Raw genomic sequence first — 21062 nt, 5'->3', positions numbered from 1 at the left:
GCTGGAGCCCATGAGTTCCAGGAAGCAGTGAGCCATGATTGCACCACCGCACTCTAGCCTGGGTGACAGAGTGAGACTTTATCTCTTAAAAAAAATTGAGAAATGTAACATGAGTACAATCCTATTAACTAAATAATAAGGCCCTGAGGTGGGAGTGCACTGCTCCTCGTCCCTCGCTGGGAAGGAGGTGTCCTGGTCGGAATCAGTGCTGGGTGCACTGCAGGGCCCGGAAGTCCATGCCCACATTGTTCAGTTTGGCGAAAGCCAATCTCGCTCCCTCGGCAGAGTGTTCAGCCTGCCAGCAGGTGGCCAGCTGGTCCTCCTGGGATATGGCACGGACCCTGCAGCTCTGTTCGAAATCACAATGGAGAAACCAAGGGTCCCCTACATCCAGGTCCGTCGGGAGACAGGGCATGGAGTTCCACTGCAGCAGTCTCCAGGAACCCTGATGTCCTCCCTGAGCCAGGGCCGGGCTGAGCACACACGGAGTGCCCACAGGGTAGGTGTCTTCCCAGACAGCCCCACCAGGACGGGGTGTGGAAGAACGAGGTGCCCTTGACGGGGAAGCTGACCAAATGGGCTGCTGGAACTGTGCTGGTGGGCCTGGAGGGGCCTGCCTGTCCCCCTTGCAGAGGGTCTTGCCGCCACGTGAAGCCGGCACAGGCCTGGGTGCCGAGGACCCTTGCTTGGCTTTGGCTGAAAGGAAAGCAGACGTGGTCAGCGTCTCCAGGGAGCCCATGCAGGCCTTTCCGGGCTGGGCCCCACCTGCCTGCATCTCTGTAGTCCTCGGGGTCTCTCTGTGGCCCCCGTGGCCTGACACTGAGGACAAGCCTGTAGTCTGCTGATCCCAGAGGGGGGGTGTGTGCTGCCTGGCGTGGGGAAGCTGTCGTGGCATGGCGGGTGGCTCCTGGGACTGCCCCCAGGGTTGGGACTGGCTGTGGGTTTCCTGCCACACACATTCGTCCCAGGGCTGTTGGGCCTGAGATACAGCCCCCAGTCAGAACTCAGGTGGGAGGGTCCTTGGATGTCACCCAGCCCCTTGCCACCTCACATGGGGACCCGTCTCTGCAGTGGGTTTTTGGGCCCGGACGTGGGTCACCCTCTGCCCTCCTGCGCTGCCCAGTCCATGCCAGGACTGACTGTTCCCACATCGGGCTGAATTCTTGGCTCTGGCTCTGGGCCCGGGGTCCCGCCTGTGCCCTCTCCCTGAATGCTCTGGGGGTCAGGGACCCCCAATTCCCTTGTCTCCCTGGCTTAAGGCTTGTTGTCCTGGCAACCTTGCTGGAGCGTGCAGGAGTGAGGGGCCTCTGCTGCTCTCTGAGGCTGTGGGTGCTCGCAGGGAGAGGCAGGGTCTCCCACAAATGGGTCTGGCTCCTCTAGTAACTTTGAGGGCCCTGTGAGGGGGAGAGCGTGGAAAGTGGGGGGGCTTGAGGGAGGGTCTTGCTCACATCCCCCTCCTGCGTGCACAACACGTCCAGTACACAGGCACTGAGCGCCTGCCCTGAGGACCGGTGGGCCTCCTGTACTTTCTTAGAGTCCAGGAGGAAGAGGAGGAAGAAAAGGTGAAGAGGAAGGCCCAGGTAGTAGGATTGTGGGTCCCAGGCACTCCCCCACTATTGACTGCCCCAGAGGGTGACATGGGAGGGGACACGGCACTGGAGCCCACCTGGGGGTGGCAGGTCCGCTTGCTTCCTCCCTCGTTTGTTCACAGAGGCCCTGAGGTGCTTGAGCACCCTGTCATCATCCCTGGCCCAGTGATGGCAGAACCGGCTCGCGATGCATGCGCACAGGCCGGAACTGGTCTCCTTGAGGCGCTCTAGGGACAGGGTGGACATCAGGCCAGGAGAGTTCCCTGGGAGGGGGCCAGCCCGTACCCCATGGCCACTTCAGCCTCTCACTGGGTGGTGCTGGATCCTTTTGTGGCCACCCCAGGGGTCCAGATGTGCACAGGAGGCTGTGACTGGGGGGGCGACCTGGGCAGGGAAGTGCCCACCACACTCCTGACTTTCATCTGGGTCATGTGGGGGATGGGTTCGCTGTCACAGTGCCCTTCCCGGCCCACCTGGCCAGACCTCCCTCTGAGCCAGAACAGGGGATCGTGAGGACAGTGTGAGGAAGCTGCCCTTGGGCCAGTCGGGGTCTGACCCCGGGGCTCCCCAGGCCCCATTAGGCACACGTAGACTTACTCTGCTGCACCTCGAATGCAATGGTGGTCATGTGCATCAGTGCTTGTTTTCCTTGTAGCAGGTAAACGTTCCACAGGCGCAGGGTCAGCCTGAGAGAGATCTGTGGAGACAGCAGGCGTGGGAGAACCTGGCCCTTCCAGGTTGGGGCTGGTGGCTCGAGCTGTGCCCATTGGGGTTTCAGTCCCCAGAGTCAGTGACCTTCCCCATGAGCGTCGCCTGGGCCCTCCAGGACGCTGGGTCAGGCAAGGTCTTGCAGCTCCTCATGGGGGGCACTCATATGAGTGGAGATGTGGCTCCTGGAGAGAGGGGCTTGCCCAGCGCTTGAGGCTTCCCTGAGCCCTCTCAAGTCGGGTCCTGGCCCAGTCTGCCCATGAGGCTGCCTCTGAGCCCCAGCCGTTGCCCTGGGATGACCCCTCTTGGGCACAGGGTTTTGCTTGCGTGTCCTTCGGGGACCCGCCTGAGCCTCCTGTGGGCTGGGGGTGAGCCAGGCTGCCGGACTGAGGAAGCAGGGCACTGCCGGGCAAGGAGGGTCCCTGAGCCAGGGTCTCCCTATGCCACCTTACCTTCATTAACGTCCGGAGAAGCCAGCCTAACGAGAGATGCTGCCCGCATAGACCAGCGTCTATGTCCTGGTCCTGATGGGAGCAACAGAGGTGCTCAGGCCACTGGGCTGCCCTAAAAACCTCCCTCTTCCAGGGCCTCTGAAGAACCTATGCCTAGTGCAGAACACTGGGCAGTGTCCAGGGCTCCCCGCGACACCGTCCCCTTCCCACACTCTCGGTGGACGCACTGCCCTTTGCCCTGCTCTGCGGGAGCTGGGGCCCCATCCCTGTGCCTCTGTCTCCTCCAGGGCAGGAAAGGAAACCAACTCCCAGCCCATGGAGAACCCGGCATCCCAGGTCAGGCCCTGGCTGGGACTCAGCCAGTCACCAGCCCCACGAGGGGCTCCAGCCCCCCTGCTCCTCCAGCCCCACGGGATGCAGGGCCTCTGGGGAAGAGCCGAGGGGACCATAAACTCACCAGATGCCACATGGTCTTGGGTTGTGACGTGGGTACCACATGCTCCTGATGGTCTTGGAGCCCCTGGACTGTCCCGCCATTTGGGCTGTGGAATCCTGAGAGGCCCCCAGCCCATCATGAAATCAGAGCCTTCCCCCAAGATGTGGAGCCATCAGCTGCAAGAGCTGGGCAGCTTGAGAGGCCCCCAAACCCGAAGGCCTCCCACCCTCCCATCTGGTGACCCCACCTTGCGGCCTTTACCCTGGGGAGGTGGGGTGGGAACATCCCCTGGAGCCTGGCTGGAGGTTCCCCTGGAGGCCTCCTGGGCCAGGGTGCAGAAGGGGCAAGCCTGACTTTGAGGCCACAACAGGGCAGCCAGAACAGTGCGGGTACTGGGCTTCCTGGTCATCTCCTGGAAGTGGGGTCGGGCCAGGGGACACGGGATGGCGAGATGCTGCCACCTGGGCTTGGTCGGCCCATTCGCGCGCACCAAGGGCAGCGGGAGCCCCGGCAGCTGGAGGGCAGGAGGACTCTCAGGGAGGGGAGAGTCAGCTGCACAGAATCAGAGGCGGAGGGCGTGGCTCCGGGACACAGAGGGTGGCCACGGGGATGATGAGATGCCCTCTGCTGATGGGGTTGAAAGGTGTCTGACTTGGGCTGTGGGGGCCAGCTGCGGACTCCTGTGGGACCCTCAGCAGAGACGTCCTAAAGGCTCCCAACGAGCTGGCGACACAAGGAGGGTGCCTTGGCTGAAAGCCGAGATCACCTGGCCACGGTGGCCGTCCCCGTGTCTGGCTGCATGAGGCCCCAGGGGCAGCTGTTCACCTACCCTGCAGGGAGTGCCTCTCACTGGCCAGCAGCTGCACCAGTGCCCAGAATGCGTCCTCCTCAGGCAGATACAGGAGGAACAAGGCGGCGATGTGGCTCAGGTTCCTGCGGTAGCCCACCTCCTGCAAGAGCCAGGGTCACTATGGAAGGACATCAGCTGGGAGGGCTGAGGTCACCTGGGAGGACTCATGTCATTGAAGAGGGCAGAGGTGACTGGACAGGCTTCCTCTGAAGAAGAGGCTTCCTCAGGATGCAAATTCATTTCATGACAAGAGCCAAGTCCATCAGGCACTTCAGCACCTTGTCCAAAATGTCTCCTGAGACCACCATCCTGCGTGTGACGCTGCCAAGCTCCCAGGCTTTGGGGCAACCCCAGGAGGAGGGCGTCATTTCGTGTTCTGAGAAGTGGTGGTGGTCAGGCCCAGGTGACCCCGGGAGTCCAGGCCCCAACTCCTTTGTGTCTCAGCTTGACCCCTTGACACCACCCCCTTGCTTGGAGGTTTAGGCCAGCAGGGAGCTGGAATTCTACCTCCTATAACCTGGTGGGTCACAAATACCAACTTTAAAAGAAGCAACGACACCCCCACCAGACACCCACTCCTGTGAATATGGAAATACGGCCCGGGAACCTCACTGCCGGGAATACTCACCGGGTTATACTCCGCATATTCCAGGAGTATGTAGAAGAGTTCCCGCTGCCTAGGAAACAGAGAAAGGGGGCTATGGTTTGGTTTGTGCAGATGCTGTTTGTTTCACTTTGTCTACAAATCCTAACAACAAATCCCATTTCACGTTCAGATGATTCACCAGAAAAGCAGTGAGCTCTTCAGGACCTGAGACTGTTGAAGAAATGTTTCAGCAAAAGCCACATCTGTGACATGCAAATAGCCCAGTTGTACAGTGAGTTGACCGATCCATTTCACTCCGAATGATTTTTTTTTTTTTCCAGTTTGCACACACGCCAGTTCAGTCTCTGGGTGTAGAGTTCCTCCACAGTTCCAAACCAATGTGCAGAGTCTCCCGGCCACCACTCCAGCCCCTCCTGGAGTGAATCCTTCATCCTCCCAGTCTCCAGAGTGGCCCCTATGCACCCAGCCTCTCCCCGATTCGTCAGCCCCTGGCCACCCAGACTGCTTCTCAGTCCCTATGGTTTGGCCTTTTCCAGAATGGCCTAGGAATGGGAATGCTACTGTGGTAGCTTATTGGGTCTGGCTCCTTTCCCTTAGCAAAATGCATCTAGGATCCACCCACGTCCGTGCGGGCATCACTGGCTCGTTCCCTTTTCTCGCTGGGTCTTCCGTTTGAAGGGAGGACCAGCCTTGCTCTCCCCATGCCCGTGTTGAAGGCGGTCCCCGAAGGCTCGGTGTGTGAGTGACGGTGAATCAAGCAGTGAACCTGGCATGCAGGTTTCATGTGGATGTCAGTTTCCAAATCAGTGGGTTCAATATCTGTGACACCTTGGGGACACTTGGTTCAAGTCCATTGAGCTTTGTGAGCCACTGCCCAACTGGCTGCCAACGTGGCTGTGCCGTGTCATGTTCCCAGCAGACCTGGATGAGAGTTTCTAGGACCCATAATTCTCCCAGCGTTTGGTGCTGTCAGTGTTGTGTGGGTAGGCTCATGGGCCCTCCATCCTGCCACCCTCCCGTAGGTCCTACCACGGGTCCCCGTGGGTCAGGGAGAGCACCTTTCACCATTGTGCATGATTTTCTTTGCTGTCTTCTGTCTCCTCAGGATCCTCCTGGGCTCTGGCCCCACATGTTCCAGCCTGGCCCAGGGCTTGGAACCAGGGAGGTGCTCGGTTCATGGTGCCGGCTGCTCCCTGGGCCAGGAGAGCTCTTGGTGGCTCTGTCATCCCTCCTGGGTGACCCTGGCTTCTGCTCCGGGGAAGTCCCCATCCCTCTCATTCACCCCATCTCCGCTGGGACCCTGTGGCTCCCGTAGGCTTACTTGGCTCCATATCGACGCCTGAAGAAGACATGGTTCTGGAGAGTCCTGCTAACATCCCGGTCGATCTGATGGATGTGTTCAGATGACCTCTTGCCCTTCTCCTTCATGAGCTGTAGGGCAGGGCCAAGAGGAGGAAGCAGCCTCAGAACACATGGAAGACTCCCTGCCCCAAATGGCAGTCAGCCCACAGTCAGCACTTCGGGAAGGAAGGAAAGAAGGAAGGTTTCCTTCTGCAGAAAGCTGCTTTTTGGCTTGTTATTGAAGCCAGGGAGGGTCACCAGAGCCGAGTTTGTCTGTGGTGACTATGCCACCGTCCATGCCCAGGATGTGCATCTGACCATCCTCCCCCATGCCCCCCAGGGTGGGTTTGATGTTCCCTCCAGCTGGAGACCTGGGCCTCTGACACGGCCTGTCCCGTTTGTTGTGCTCTGGCTGAGTGTACCTTGTATTTGCCGGGGTTTTTTGATTTGATTTCCTGAATGTTCAGGAGGACTGACCATGCCCGGCCCCGGATGTTCCTGGGAATCCCCTTGTATGTGCGATCTATGAGCTGTGGGCAGAAAACAGTCTGGTGTTACAGGCCACGGGGTGACCCCAGCGAGGACCAGAGCCCGGGGATTCTGGGAATTGTCGGTTTTGGCCCCATGATTCCTCAGTAGAGGTGAGATCGAGCTGGGACAGGGTCTCCCTTCCCAGGACTGAAAGAGTGGATGGACACTCAGAGTCAAACTCTGATCTGAACCTTTTTCTTCATTCAGGTCACCAGGGCATCCCTAGCCTTCAGCTCCAGGTGGTCCCAGCCCTAGATTCAGATTCCCTTAAAGCAAGGTGACGCTTGCACGAATAGGCAGGCAATCTGGCGACCAGGCCTGCAGTCCTCTGGGCAAGGACAGTGTGCCATGCGCCCTCTGAGAGGCTGACGGTGCCAGGCCACAGCCATGGGTGCCTGTCCCCTGTCTCTGCAGAGAGTGCTTCTGGGGGCCTCTCCCTCCACACATTACCTTTTCGCTGTTCTTGTACGTCTCCCATTTGCCCAGCATCTCCAGCCACTTGCTGTTTCTCCTTGTCTCCCGCCGAATTCGCTGTCAAATGAGGAATGTTGGAGTTAGTGGAGCTGCTGGGCTTCCCAGAGCTGCCCGTGGATGCTGGGTCTTGGGCTCTGGAGCCCTGGTGGGACCCAGCTGGAAGGAGCCAGGGAAGGGCAGACCCTAAGGGCTGACAGCCTTGGAGCAAATGAGCACCAGTGGGCTGGCTTTGGGACCCCGGGATGTGCCATCCTCAGGCCACAGACACACCAGTCTTAGGTCCCAGCCTCTAGGTGGGGTCCCAACACAAGCGGGAAGCCACCCCCAAGCCAGGACTGTGGTTCTCACTTTGGAATTTTATCAAACTGCCAAAGTTAAATCAACCTGGGGTCAGGTCTCTGCTCCCCCTCCCAGTGACAGAGTGTTGTCCTCATCCACCACCACCCAGGCCAGCTGCTTCCTCTGCCTCACTGCCCACCCACCCAGTCCCTACGTCCCTGGACCAGCCCCTCCATGCATCAGGCTCTTACCTTTGCCTCCCGCGCAGTCAGAGGAGGCAGCTCCGTCTCACTGTAAGGCAACCCAGGCAGAGCTGAGGACCTGCACAGGGCCTGGAGCCGCCCCAGCCTGGGAGCCGACCCCCAGAAAGGACTGGCTCTGTCCCTACCCAGCTCAGGGCTCAGCCCAGGAGAAGGCACAGGGAAGGGAGGACAAGGGCCTTCCTGTGGGGCTGACTCCCAGGAGGGGCAGGACCTGGGAGAAGAAGGAGTGCAGGGACAGCCTGGCCGGGGTTGCCGGGGCCCCTGGCGTGGGGAGTGGTCAGGCTGCACAATGGGGCTGCCCATCCTGGACTGGAGGTGGTGCTTTCTGCTGGAGCTGAGAAAGGTCAGTCCTGAGATGGGATAGGGGCCGCCCAGGGTGGGCGACCGGGCCCTGACAGGAATCCCTCAGGGATCGACCACATCACCCCGCCAGGGTCAAGGGAGCCTGCCCTGAGACCTGCCCGGTGTACTCTGGGTGCACCAGGCGCCCATCCCACTTGACAGCCCCAAGGCTCTTGCAGGCTCTGACCTCCCAGCATCCACCTGCCTCTCCCTGCATCTGAGCCACACACCCTGCGTTTCAGAAGTGGCATGGCTCATCAGCTCCCTCCCACCCTACGTCCCCCCGGGATCTGCTGTCTCTCCATCCTCTGATCCCTGAAAGATGGGCTTCAGGCTGGGCTCCTCTTACCTGGCCCCAGATCCCTTCCCAGCACCAGACCCAGGGTCTTCAGTCCCAAGCCCTGCTGCCTCCCCGGCCTCACCCTGAGATGCCCAGAGCGGGGCCCTGCCCATCTTCTCCCCCATTCTCTTAGGGCCAAAGCCCCCACTGTCCCCACACCTTTCCCCCTTCCCCATGGGGACAGTGAGGGCTGTAACTCTAGGGAAATGGGGGAGGACAGGGGCAGGTGGGCTCTGAGAGACCTGCTGGACAACAGCCCCGAGGCTGGGCCAGGTGTCTCCTCACCCTGTGGCCACAACCCTTGGATCTCACTGGGGTTGTCTCCTGGTAGACAGGGCCAGACCCTCAGGCTGCCCCGCTCCTCTTGTGCTGACTTGCCGACAGAACTGCTGAGAGCCCAGGGGCCTGACCTAGCCCAGTCTCCATTCCCACCGGCTCCCTAGATGGGCCTTGTACCTCTGGCCTAACGACAACCACGGGTTGGACCTGCAGGGGAGCCAGGGGGGAGTTCTGACCCTGGAAAGGAGGTTGACCTGAGCCGGCGAGACATGTCCTGTGTCAGAAAGGCCTTTCTAAAAGCAAACCCATCCCTGAGCTGAGACAGATGTTTTAGGGGTAAGGGGAGCACAGAGGACTCACTGCATAATCCCCAAGTAGTCGATGTTGCCGTAGATCCCAACAAGCACAGGCCCCTTGTCCTCTGGCAGCCCGGCTCGGTGCCCCTGTAACCCAGAGGGAGCCTTGGTGAGGGGTCCAAGGTAAAGGGTGCAAGGGCCTGGGGGTATTGGCCACCCGTCCCTGCCCTGTGCTCCTAGGGAACCCAGGACCCTTTGACCAGGGCGCACCGGAAGAGGCCTTCCTCCAAGAAGCAGACAGAACTGTACCTTTTCATATTTCCCGATGATGTTCTCTCGCTCCCACGCCCGCCATCTCTCCACGTCCTCCACCACGTTCATCCTGTGAGACAAAATTGGATAAAGGTTACACTGTACCCGACAGCTTCGGAGAACACCTGAACCGCTCCCACCGGGCTCCCAGATGCTGGTTGGTGGTGTAACCTTCATTCAACCACTGCACTCTGGTCAAAAGGGGCCAAACCCCGTGGCCCACACCTCCATGGGTCTCTGCAGTCTGAAGCCGCAAGCAGGGGTGAGCATCTTCCCAAGGACTCGAGAAGAGTGGGACCTGGACAGAGAATCCCGTTTTCCCCTTATGCCATGAAATGGGCACATACCTGCCCCGGCAGGTTGAATGGTGTCCACCAGCCAAGGGTGAAGGGCCTGTGATGGGCTATTCCGGGGTTGTGGATGCGAACTGGGGTCAGGCACCAGAGGTCTCTGTACGATCGGCCTCCTGGGATACTCAGGGCCACAGAGATGCCCAGTTTCCTATGGGGAACAAGATATCTCCTGACTGCTCCGTTCTACCTCGCTCATCACTTGGGCTACCGTGGCCCTTCGGTCTAACCAGTGAAGCTGCATTAGGAATAACGCCATTTGAGCGGGAGTGTGTTTAGTTTTGGGGATGAGGGATGAAAATGATCTACTGTCTCCAAAGCAGCCACTGTGCTCATGGAAACCACATCTCTCGGGGAGGGACTGCGGACTCCACCATTCTGAGCTGTCCCTATAGGAGGGGGCTTCATTTTCCTGGGTCACTGATGAAGAACAGTGGGTCCTTGCTCCTGGAGAACATCTAGATGGACCGTCCCTCCTGAGAATACTCAGGGCAAAAGGAAAGCGAGGCCAGACAGAATAAGAAATACTTGGGGAGAAGCCCAGTGCCTGGACCCCTTCGAACACAAGGAAAGATAGTTTCCCCTCAGCCAGCCCTCCGGGGCTCCTTCACTTTCCACAACTGCCCAAGGGCAGAAGGCTCCCCATGCCACTCCCAGACAAGGGACCGTGTGTGTCCAGTGGTCCCACAGTGACCATCAGGACCCAGCTTAGGCCCCAGGTGTGTTCTGAGGACCCTTCCCTCCTCCCCACCCACAGTGGATCCATCCCAGCGTCTCTACCAGGGCCAGGCTCTGCCCCATCGGGATTGGAAATCTGGGCAGATTTGGGATCTCGAGCAGGGAGGTCACAGGGTTGAGGCCTGAAGTGTAGCACGGCACACAGCAGGGCTGAGAGCAAAACCCAGGGTCATGTCTGGATTTTCGGGCTGGTTACTGCCTCTCTGACCCCAGACGTCTCACCTGTCAAATGGGTACATTCGGGAACAGCACCCACTCTACGAAGCCACCGTGAGGACGAAAGAGAAAATCATCTATACAGGCAGTGTATAACGGGCTCCCTGTGAGTGCTCAGGGATGACCCTCCTCCTCAGTAGCTGCCCAGAGGCCGACACTGCCCGTACCATAGCCACTGTCCCCAAGTCAGCCTGGAGGGAAGAGAACAGGTCACACTCACCTGATTCTGATCAATCAGCTGGCCTGGGTTCTGTATGCCTCTCAGGGAGAAAACCTTCTCAGGGAGAAAACACAGCTGCTCACAAACACCACTGCCTGTGTGTAACTGCCGTAGAACACAGAGGCAGGCCAGAGAGCGGATAGGTGCTATGCATCAGTGGCATTCTGAGGTCATGGCAGGCATCACAAGGGGGCCTTGCCCGGGTCAGCAGGGCCCAGAGTCAGGGTCCTCCGCTGCCTGAGGCGTCAGCATGCCTGCCTGCAATGTGTTTGTGCACGTGCGTGCACACGCGTACGTGGGTAAACACGTCTGTGCACGTGTGTGTTGCTTCTCTGGCCAGGCCCGGCTGCCCCACTCATGTGCGCACCCAGTTCCTCATCACTGTCACCCCAGAGGCCCAGGGCCGGCATCAGAGCATCCTTGGGTGCTCCCTAAGCTCAGCCCTCCCCGCCCAGGGTGGTCCTGGGATACACATAGGGGTGGAGGGAAGTGACTGCTGCTGTTGGATCTCAGAATACAAATGCTCATACTATTACCTAATGGTCTTTTGAGCGTCTCTGATGGTATCGCTTTTTCATTTCTGACATTTTCACTGGGTATTTCTCTCCATGACCCTTGGCTATTCTAGCTAGAGGATCCTGTGGGGAAAGTGCCGGGCACACAGTAGGGGCTCACTCTTCTAGACATGTTATCTAAAACCTGGCTCATCTGTCCTTCCACCCAGGGCCTAGGGGATGCCAAATTCCAGGGGCCAGAAAGAGCTCGGGATAAAATGAACCTGCAAGGGGAGGGCTTTGACCTGGGCTGAGTCTGCCTGTGCCATCCAACTGGAGTCTCAAGTCCTGAGGCAGGACGTCCAGATGCCCCAGTGCAGGGCCCTCCTGATCAACACCTGCTCCCCTGTACTCATTAGCAACCTCACCCACCCTACTCTCAAAGCACGCTTGGCTCTCGTATCCAGGAGCTCTGCATCTGTAGATTCAGCAACAGCAGATGGAAAATATTCAGAAAATAAATTGGATGGTTATGTTTCTATTGAACATGTGCAGACTTTGTTCTTGTCATCATTCTCTAAAGAATGCAGTATCACAACCATTTATGTAGCATCTGCATTGTATTACATGTCATAAATAATCTAGTAATGGTCTAATGTATACGGGAGGATGTGCATAGCTTATAGGTAAGTACTACGCCATGTTATATCAGAGACTTGAGCATCCGTGGATTTTGGCATTCCCGGGGACCCTAGAACTAATCCGCCATGGATACCAAGGGATGACTGTACATACTCAGGAAGGCTTCTCATGGGAGGAAGGGCCCGGTTCAGGACAGACAGGGACATCATGCCTGGACTACTGTCCATCCATCCACTCATCCATTGGCACCACCCTCCAGGACTGTCCCAATGACAGCCCTAGCAGGTGGAGACAAGAAAAAAGACTGGCTCAAATGGTACAGCTTTTTGAGGTCTTGGAAGATGTTGCACCATTATGAGAACAGAGGTCAGTTTTCTCCAGGATCCAGAAAGCGTATCAGGCAGGCTGGGGGAGAGGAAAGGAGCATGGCCTCTCCAGCAGCCACACAGGCCTGCGGTAGGATGGGGCTGGGCCTGGGGCTGGGGCTGGGGCTGGGGCTGGCCCTGGCCCTGTTTATCACTTGGGCCTCATGAGGGGAAAAGAAAGAACAGGGGGCAGAGGAGGAGCATGGGGGCAGCTGGTTGCCTAAGGAGAAGGGTCTCGGGGAAGGGGTATTCGTTCGTTTTCACACTGCTATAAAGAAATACTCGAGACTACGTAATCGATAAAGGAAAGAGGTTTAATTGACTCCCAGTTCAGGGAACTTACAGTCATGGCAGAAGGTGAAGGGGAAGCAGGCACCTTCTCCACAAGGCGGCAGGAGGGAGTGAGTGGAGAACCAGGAAGTGCCACACTTTCAAACCATCAGCTCTCCTGAGAACTCCCTCACTATCGGGGAGCAGCAGGGGGGAACCTGTCCCCAGGTCCCATCCCCTCCCACCAGGTTCCTCCCTTGACACAGGAGGATTACAATTCCAGATGAGATTTGGGTGGGGATGCAGAGCCCAACCTGAGGGTCTCAGTCTGTCTTGCAGCTCCCCTGGGGCTGAGGCTGACTGCAGATCTGCTGGCCCTGCTCTACAGCACGCGGGGACTCTGCCTGTGTGCCCCCATCTGCTCTTCCTGGGGGCGGTGGCTGCTTCCTCGAGAGGAGGGTGGATCTGCTCTCCTGCCCACCCCTCTCCAGGGCCTTTTGAAGCCCTGGCCACGACCTCCCAGGGTAAGGCCAAGACACCGGGCTCCTTGCCCTTCTTGCTGCTTGGGTGACAATCCTGGGGTCATCCATAGGCCCCAGCACTGTTCCTGCTTCTAAATGGAGAGTATTTTGGCACATCTTCCTGGCGGAGCCCGGGGCCTCATCCCTGTTATTTATTCTATCTCGGTAAAGCCAGGTGAAGACATCTGGGCAAGGAGATAGTAGAGTGGCCCCCAGGAAGGGTGGGTGGAGGGCGCTGGCCTTTGGGCTTGCCTGGATCAGGGTGGGAGGGGCAAGGTTACCAGGAAGCAGGGCTGTCAGGGCTAAAATCAGGAGGCGGTAATAATGCTGGTGGGCGGACAGGGCTGTCTGGTTGGCTTGGGGTGGGGCATGAGAGCCAAGGTTTGTCAGCACGCAGAGGGGTGGCTGACTCATGGACTAGGGGCTGTAGAACCCAGTGGTTGCCCTTAGCTCCTGGATCCTGGGAGACTTCTGGAGCCTGGGTGTGGGGCAGCCTAGGGGTGGAGGTGGGGCAGACAGGGGTAGGGGTGGGAGAGGAGGCCTTGCATGGCAGGGTGCAGGGTAGGAAACCAGCCAGGGGCCAGTTGGCATTGGCGGCTCCCATCCCCATCCCCACCCCCAAGCCCACCCCTACCCCCACCCTGCTGCAGAGACGGGCCTGGGCTGCTGTCCTCTGCTTTGGCCTCAGCAGATCACAGGATGGAAGCTGGCAGCCCACTTCCTGTGGGCGCACCACTCGAGCCAGCTGTGACCTGCAGTTTCTGCTTCCTGGAGGGTGGGGCGCCCACTCAGGAGAGCACGGCACACCCCACACCCCTCATTTCGAGGATGCTGGGAGGTGGGGACCAAGGTCCTGCAGCCCTGTGCTTGCGCTATGAAAGGTAGCCTGGGAGTCCTGTGTCCGCCCATCCACGTGGGGCCCCAGGAGCCTGAACAGTGGCAGGCAGAGAGATGAGGAGGGAGAGAGAAGAGGAAAAGAAGGAGAGAGAAAGAGAGATGGGGAGAAGGGAGACAGACAGAGAGGGGAAGAGAGATTAAAGAGACAGAGGAGGCTGACAGGAAAAGGAGCGAGAGAGAGGGGGAGAGACACAAAAGGCAGAGAGACAGGGAGAGACGAGCATGAGTAGGAGGTCGGGTCACTCTCGATCCCAGTTCCCAGTGAAAACCGTAGGTCGCCATCACCTAACTACGCTTGCAATAAAGTCTTCTGCCTCCTGCTTACAGCCTTAGAACCCCTTCTCCGAGAGAATAAAATCTTTGACCGTTGCCCTCTCTCACCGGAGTTTGCTTGTGTCTTCTGATGAACTGTGATGTCTCACCTATCGAGTTCCTGGGCTCAAGGATCCATGAAAAGCCGACGCCTCTTTTGGGGAAGAAGCTCTGCAGTGCCTCATCTTACTAGGCTCCCCAGGAAGCTTGTGAACTTGGCTTGTGCCTTAAGCAGCCGAGTATGTGCTGGGCCTCTGCTTCTCTCTTTCAGTAAGAGGGAGAACCGAGAGACTGAAGCATGGTCTGCAGAGAAGGCACTTGTGCAAACACCAGGAGAATGAGGGGCCTGAGTTGTCTTCGTTTCTCCTAAAAACACACATTTCCTCCCAGACCACCCTAGTGAGGGCATGAAGCACAGCATGTGTGTGTGTCTGTGTGTATGTGTGTGCAGGTATATGCCTGTGTATGTATGTGCGTGTGTGTGTGCAGGTATATACACGTGAATGTATTTATGTGCATGTGTGCAAGTATATGCATGTGTATGTATGTGCATGTGTGTGTGTGTGAGTGTGTTGCAGGGCTTTACAGTGGACAGGATGTGGGAGGGCAGCTGCAGCTCCAAGCTGCAAGTCTTTCTGATAGAATGGTTAAGATTCCCTGGACCACAGAAAGAGTGTTTTCATTTGCACCTATTTTTATTAGCATTGAAACCTGTATTCTTCGTAGCATGTAAAGCTTAAGTTGCTTAACTATTCTTAGAAACATTTACACCAGCGGTCCCCAAACTTTTTGGCACCAGAGAGCAGTTTTCTTGAAGACAACTCTTCCATGGACCTGGGAGAAGGGGAAGGGATGATGCAGAGATGGTTCAAGCCCATTACATTTATTGTGTGCTTTATTTCTATTATTATTTCACTGTAATATATAATGAAATAATTACACAACTCACCATAATATAGACTCAGTGGGAGCCCTAAGCTTGTTTTCCTGCAACTACATGGTCCCATCAGGAGGTGATGGGAGACAGCCACAGATCATCAGGCATTAGGTTCTCATAAGGAGCACGCAATCTAGATCCCTGGCATGCGCAGTTCACAGTTGGGTTCTATGAGACTGCAACGGCACCACTCCTCTGACAGGTGGCAGAGCTCATGCGGTAATGCGAGGGATGGGGAGCAGCTCTTTTTACAGATGAAGCTTTGCTCACTGGCTGGCTGCTCACCTCCTGCTGTGTAGCCTGGTTCCTAACAGGTGGGGACCCCTGATTTACCCAGTAAGATAAACACATTATTATGTCAATTGAAATTATTCACCCTGCACCACCCAAAATTATTGTGCATACCTACACCCATCCAAGGGTCCAGTAGCACACTTTGGGAGCTGTAGACAGTAAGCCTGGAGCTCCACTGAGCATTCCATCTCTCCACCATCTGTGGGCTAACAGGCTGTGTTCGTTTCCTAGGGCTGTTTTACAGTACCACAGACTGGGCACCTTCAAAAACAGAATGTTACCATCTCGCAGTACTGGAGGCCATGGGTCCAAGATCAAGGTGTCAGCAGGGTGGGTCCTTTCTGAGGCTGTGCAGGAAGGCTCTGTTCCAGGCCTGTCTCGTCATGCGTGTATGGACGTCTTCTCCCTGTGACTCTTCATTAAGGGTGATTCTGGTGAGGGCTCCGCAGATCTTCTTTTGAAGATCTCACTGTAGATTGCTTGGGACATGCTGGTCTTGTGTCTGAGTATACATTAGTGAGTATTTCTGTGAATAGTGGTTATAAAGTGAATACTAAGCTCCTTTTTTTAAAGAAAAATACTACTTGACCTTTTATTTCATGTTTTGTGTTTTGAGATCTAATTCACGGAACAGATTTTACAGTTTATTTACCTAAATGTTTGTTCAGAGTTCAGATATAACTTAACTCCTTTTAAACATATCTTTAGTTATGCTTGATAAGAAAAATTCAAACGAAGATTGTATTCTAGTATAAATTGTTGATTTTATAATGACATTAAATATTAAAGTTATTTATTTTTGTGCCACCCTTTAGAGTGAAGAAAAGTTCACTTTTATCATCGAGGAGTGTGTTAACCCTCGCTCTGTTACCTTGTTGGTTAAAGGACCAAATATGCATACTCTCACACAAGTCAAGGATGCCATAAGAGACGGACTTCGTGCTATCCAAAATGCCATTGAAGATGGTAAGCTCTTGTGATTCATATGAACCTCACATATATGTGTGTGTATGTGTATATATACACATACACACACACCTATGTATGCGCATATGTGTGTGTGTGTGTGTGTGTGTGTGTGTGTATGTGTATATATACACATACACACACACCTATGTATGCATATATATATATATGTGTGTGTGTGTGTGTGTGTGTGTGTGTGTGTGTGTTTAGACAGAGTCTTGCTCTGTTGCCCAGGCTTTAGTGCAGTGGTGTGATCTCAGCCCACTGCAACCTCCACCTCCCAGGTTCAAGCGATTCTTCTGCCTCAGCCTCCCAAGTAGCGGGGATTACAGGCATGCACCACCACACCCGGCGAATTTTTTATATTTTTAGTAGAGATGAGATTTCGCCACGTTGGCCAGGCTGGTCTCGAATTCTTGGGCTCAAGTGATCTGCCCTCCTTGGCTTCCCAAAGTGCTGAAATTACAGGTGCGAGCCACCACGCCTGGCCTTTAAATTTTTTTTAATTTTATTTTTAAATTTTAATCTATTTAATCTATTTATTTATTTTCAGACCAGGTTTTGAAACTGGCTAATTTTTGTACTTTTGGGAGAGATGAGGTTTCTCTGTGTTGCCAAGGTTGGTCCTGAACTCCTGGGCTCAAGGGATCCACTTGCCTTGGCCTCCCAAAGTGCTGGGATTACTGGCATGAGCCACTGCGCCTAGCTGCAAACCTCACATATATATCTTTTTCTCGAGACAGGGTCTTGCTCTGTCACCCAGGCTAGAGTGCAGTGGCGCAGTCATGGCTCACTGCAGCCTCAAACTCCTGTGCTCAAGTGATCCTCCCACCTCAGCTGGACGATAGGTGCATGCCACCACACCTGGTTAATTTTTAAATTTTTTTTTTGTAGAGATGAGGTCTCTCTGTGTTGCCCAGGCTGGTCTTGAACTCCTGGCCTCAAGCAGTTTTCCCCCCTCAGCCTCTCAGAGTGCTGGGATTTATAGGCATGAGCCACCACATTCAGCCCATGTTGAGCATCTTTTAATGTGCTTATTTGCCCTCCATGTATCTTTGGTGAATTTTCTGTTTAAATCTTTTGCCCTTTTAAAAAATTGGATTGTTGGCCATGCACAGTGGCTCTCACCTGTAATTCCAGCACTTTGGGAGGCCAAGGTGAGAGGATTGCTCGAGCCCAGGAGTTGGAAACCAGCCTGGGCAACATGGCAAGACCATGACTCTATACACACACACAAATAGCCAGGCATGGCGGTCTGTACCTGTAGTTCCAGCTGCTTAGGAGGCTGAGGCAGGAATATCACTTGAGCCCCAAGAGTTTGAGGTTACAGTGAGCTATGATCACACCACTGCACTCCGGCCTGGGCGACAGAGCGAGACCCTGTTTCCAGAAAGACAAAAAGAAAAGACAAGAAAAAATTGTGTTAAGTTTTCTATTGTTGAGTTTGAGAGTTCTTTGTATGTATGTTGGGTACAAGTGCTTTTTCAGATAATGATTGGCAATTTTTTTCTCCTCGATGGCTTATTTTATTATTAACAGTGCTTTTCAAAGAGAAGTTCTTAATTTTGATGAAGTCTAATTTATTATTTTTATTCTCTCATGGATTATGCTTTTGGTGTGGTATCTAAAAAATCTTTACCTAACCTAGGGTCACAAAGATTTTCCTCTAAAAGTGTTACAGTCTTATGTTTTACATTTAGGTCTGTGATTCATTTTAACTTTTGTATATGGTGCAAGTATGGATACAAGTTCATTTTTTTCATATAAAGGTATCAGATTGTTTTAGTCTTATTTGCCGAAAAGACTTTACTTTCACCACCGAATTGCCTTTTCTCATGTATAAAAAATCCGTTTTTCATAGTTGTGTGGTTCTATTTCTGTGCTCTTTTTTCTGTTCTACTGATGCATTTGTCTATTTTAATGTTAATATCATACTGTCCTGACGACTGTAGCTTTATAATAAATCTTGAAATCAGTATTGTTAACTCTCATGTTTTTTGTTTTGTTTTTTTTTTTAAGTTATTTTGGTCATTCTAAGTCTTTGGCGTTTCCATATGACTTCCATATGAATTTTAGAATCAGCTTGTCAATTTCTACCAAAAAGACTGCTGCTGGGATTTTGATCAGAACTTTTTTTTTTAGAAAGGATCTTACTCTGTCACTCAGGCTGGAGTGCAGTGGCATGATCATGGCTCACTGCAGACTCGACCTGCTGAGCTCAAGTGACTCTCCCACCTTAGCTTCCCAAGTAGCTGGAACCACAAGCATCCACTACCGTGCCTGGTTAATTTTTTTTTATTTTCTGTAGAGACAGCGTCTCATTATGTTGTTCCCCAGGCTGGTCTCAAATTCCTGGGCTCAAGCGATCCTCCCACCTTGGCCTCCCAAAGTGCTTCGATTACAGGTGTGAGCCACTACACCCTGCTTGATTGGAATTTTATTAAATCTGTAGATCAATTTGGAGATAGTTGATATTTTAATAATGAGCCTTCTAACTCATGAGTATCATCCTATCTACTTGAGTCTTCTTGAATTTATCTCAGCAATATTTCATAGTTTTTAGTATATGAGCCTCACACACTTTTTTCCATATTTATCTCTATATATTTCATTCATTTTGTTGCTATTGTATATGTTATTTTTAAAATTTCCATTTCTGATTGTTGGTTGCTAATATAGAGAAATGTATTTTATTTTTGTACATGGATCTTGAATTCTGCAACCTTGCTAAATCACAATTAGCTTTCTTATAGGCTTCATTGAATTGTCTATATAAGTGATTACATTGTCTGCTAATACAGTTATACTCTTTTCTTTCCAATATGGGTATTTTAAAATTTTCTCCCTTATTTCATGGGCCGGAACCTCCAGTATAATGTTGACTAGAAATAATGAGAATGGACATCCTTTCCTCATCGCTGATCTTCGGGGGAAAGCATTCAACCTTTCTCTATTACGTATGATGTTAGCGTTAGCTATAGGTTTTTACCAGGCTGAGGAAGTTCTCCCTTCTGCGCCTAGTTTGCTGACAAATTTTAATCAAGAATAAATGCCAGGCTGGGCGCGGTGGCTCATGCCTGTAATTCCAGCACTTTGGGAGGCCGACACGGGTGGATCACCTGAGGTCCACAACACATAGTGAGACCCTGCCTCTACCAAAAAATAAAATAAAATAAAATAAAAATTTTAAAAAATTCACCAGGTGTAGTGGCTGTACCTGTAGCTCCAGCTACTGAAGAGGCTGAGGTGGGAGGATTGCTTGAGCCCTGGGGATCAAGGCTGCAGTGAGCTGTGATCACACCACTGCACTAAAGCCTGGGCAACAGAGCAAGACCCTGTAGAAAGAAAGGAAAAGTGACCAGGCACGGTGGCTCACGCCTATAATCCCAGCACTATGGGAGGCTGCAGGCAGGCGGATCACCTGAGGTCAGGAGTTCAAGACCAGCCTGACCAATATGGAGAAACCTCATCTCTACTAAAAATTCAAAATTAGCCAGGTATGGTGGCGCACACCTGTAATCCCAGCTACTTGGGAGGCTGAGGCAGGAGAATCGCTTGAACTCGGGAGGCGGAGGTTGCGGTGAGCCAAGATGGCGCCATTGCACTCCAGCCTGGCCAACAAGAGCAAGACTCCATCTCAAAAAAAGTAATAATAATAATAAAGAAAAATAAAGAAAGAAAGGAAAGGAAAGGAAAGAAAAGAAGGAAAGGAGGAAAGAAGGAAGGAAAGAAAGAAGGAAGGAAGGAAGGAAAGAAGGAAGGAAGGAAGGAAGGAAGGAAGGAAGGAAGGAAGGAAGGAAGGGAGGAAGGGAGATTCTTAACCCAGTCTGAGAGAGTCAAGGCCTCCTGAGGCTACAGCAGCTAAGCTGAGACTCACCGGTGAGTAGGAGCCAGCCAGTAGAAGGGGGCTGTGAGGTGTGGAGGACCTTCCAGGAAGAGGAAAGGCACAAAGGTAGGACACAGTGTGGGGTCTGCAGAGAACTATAAGCAATTTTTTGGGAGGCCAGGAGTGCTAGAAAGGAGGTAGGAGAGGAAGGACAGGGCCAGCCCTTGTAGGATTTTACTTATCTACATTATATGCCTTTGTGTCATCCAAATACATAACAAAATGCATTCTACACAGCAGGCCTTCCATAAATACTTTCAAAAATGAATACAATGATTTGGCTGGGCGCGGTGTCTCACATCTGTAATGCTAACAGTTTGGGAGGCCGAGGCGGGTGAATTGCCTGAGGTCAGGAGTTTGAGACCAGCCTGGCCAACATGGTGAAACACCGTCTCTACTAAAAAATACAAAAATTAGCTAGGCAAGGTGGCGGGTGCCTGTAATCCCACCTACTTGGGAGGCTGGGACAGGAGAATCACCTGAACCCAGGAGGCAGAGGTTGCAGTGAGCCAAGATTGCACGACTGCACTCCAGCCTGGGCGACAGAGCGAGACTCCATCTCAAAAAAAAAAAAAAAAAAAAAAATACAATGAGATGATGGATTAAATGTTCTCTAAAGTTCTTTCCAGCCCTTGAAAGCCAGTGCTGCCACTCAAGGCAAGAGATTTGAGTTCCAAATATTCCCAAGTCTTTAATGGGAGAGTATCAAACCTCATCTGTGGCCTTATCTCACAAAATGTTTGCTCTGTAGAGGTATCTGTTCGGGCAGGAGATAAGACAATGTTAAATTCACCCTAAAGGTTTAAGTTGTACCAGTTGGCTGGGTTTTCTCTGCCCCTCCAGGTGAGTTGTCAA

The 21062-nt window shown here is 53.7% G+C and overlaps 1 protein-coding gene and 1 long non-coding RNA gene across 9 annotated transcripts; both read right to left on the bottom strand.

The window, feature by feature from the left end:
- Nucleotides 1-58: 58 nt before the first annotated feature.
- LOC116474745 (TBC1 domain family member 3G-like) lies at nucleotides 59-14388 on the bottom strand. Of its 7 annotated transcripts, none has more exons than XM_058445527.1 (16): nucleotides 14235-14388; nucleotides 10410-10594; nucleotides 9447-9600; nucleotides 9058-9169; nucleotides 8852-8934; nucleotides 7519-7558; nucleotides 6965-7045; nucleotides 6406-6513; nucleotides 5964-6073; nucleotides 4664-4712; nucleotides 4015-4135; nucleotides 3207-3301; nucleotides 2750-2821; nucleotides 2187-2286; nucleotides 1667-1816; nucleotides 59-696 (listed from the first exon to the last, which is right to left on the bottom strand). In XM_058445527.1, the coding sequence occupies exons 4-16, from the start codon at nucleotides 9166-9168 to the stop codon at nucleotides 203-205; spliced, it is 1614 nt and encodes a 537-aa protein (XP_058301510.1). In that variant the 5' UTR covers nucleotide 9169; nucleotides 9447-9600; nucleotides 10410-10594; nucleotides 14235-14388; the 3' UTR covers nucleotides 59-202. The 7 variants fall into 7 exon arrangements, with proteins under 7 accessions (XP_058301510.1, XP_032019336.1, XP_058301515.1 ...); XM_032163445.2 differs by having other exon boundaries at nucleotides 9097-9169; XM_058445532.1 differs by lacking the exon at nucleotides 6406-6513.
- Nucleotides 14389-14453: 65 nt separating this feature from the next.
- LOC131384422 (uncharacterized) lies at nucleotides 14454-19529 on the bottom strand. 2 transcript variants are annotated; one of them, XR_009215258.1, is made up of 3 exons: nucleotides 17583-19490; nucleotides 15074-15881; nucleotides 14454-14958 (listed from the first exon to the last, which is right to left on the bottom strand). It is a non-coding gene; the product is annotated as an uncharacterized LOC131384422 (long non-coding RNA). The 2 variants fall into 2 exon arrangements; XR_009215257.1 differs by lacking the exon at nucleotides 14454-14958 and having other exon boundaries at nucleotides 15002-15881; nucleotides 17583-19529.
- Between the last annotated feature and the right edge of the window lie 1533 nt (nucleotides 19530-21062).

Source organism: Hylobates moloch, unplaced genomic scaffold (assembly GCF_009828535.3).
Source record: "Hylobates moloch isolate HMO894 unplaced genomic scaffold, HMol_V3 SCAFFOLD_10, whole genome shotgun sequence".
Lineage (NCBI taxonomy): Eukaryota > Metazoa > Chordata > Mammalia > Primates > Hylobatidae > Hylobates > Hylobates moloch.
Note: the sequence above shows the minus strand (reverse complement) of the source record. Positions and strands in the feature narration are given on the sequence as shown.

What these genes read in the sequence shown, in the direction of transcription:
- LOC116474745 (XM_058445527.1), bottom strand. Translation starts at nt 9,168, where the DNA reads ATGAACGTGGTGGAGGACGTGGAGAGATGGCGGGCGTGGGAGCGAGAG. An exon ending in TGAGAGGCACTCCCTGCAGG is followed by an intron (nt 3,302 to 4,014) that starts GTAGGTGAACAG and finishes GGGGCCTCTCAG; the next exon opens with GATTCCACAGCCCAAATGGC. An exon ending in TTCTCCGGACGTTAATGAAG is followed by an intron (nt 2,287 to 2,749) that starts GTAAGGTGGCAT and finishes CTGTCTCCACAG; the next exon opens with ATCTCTCTCAGGCTGACCCT.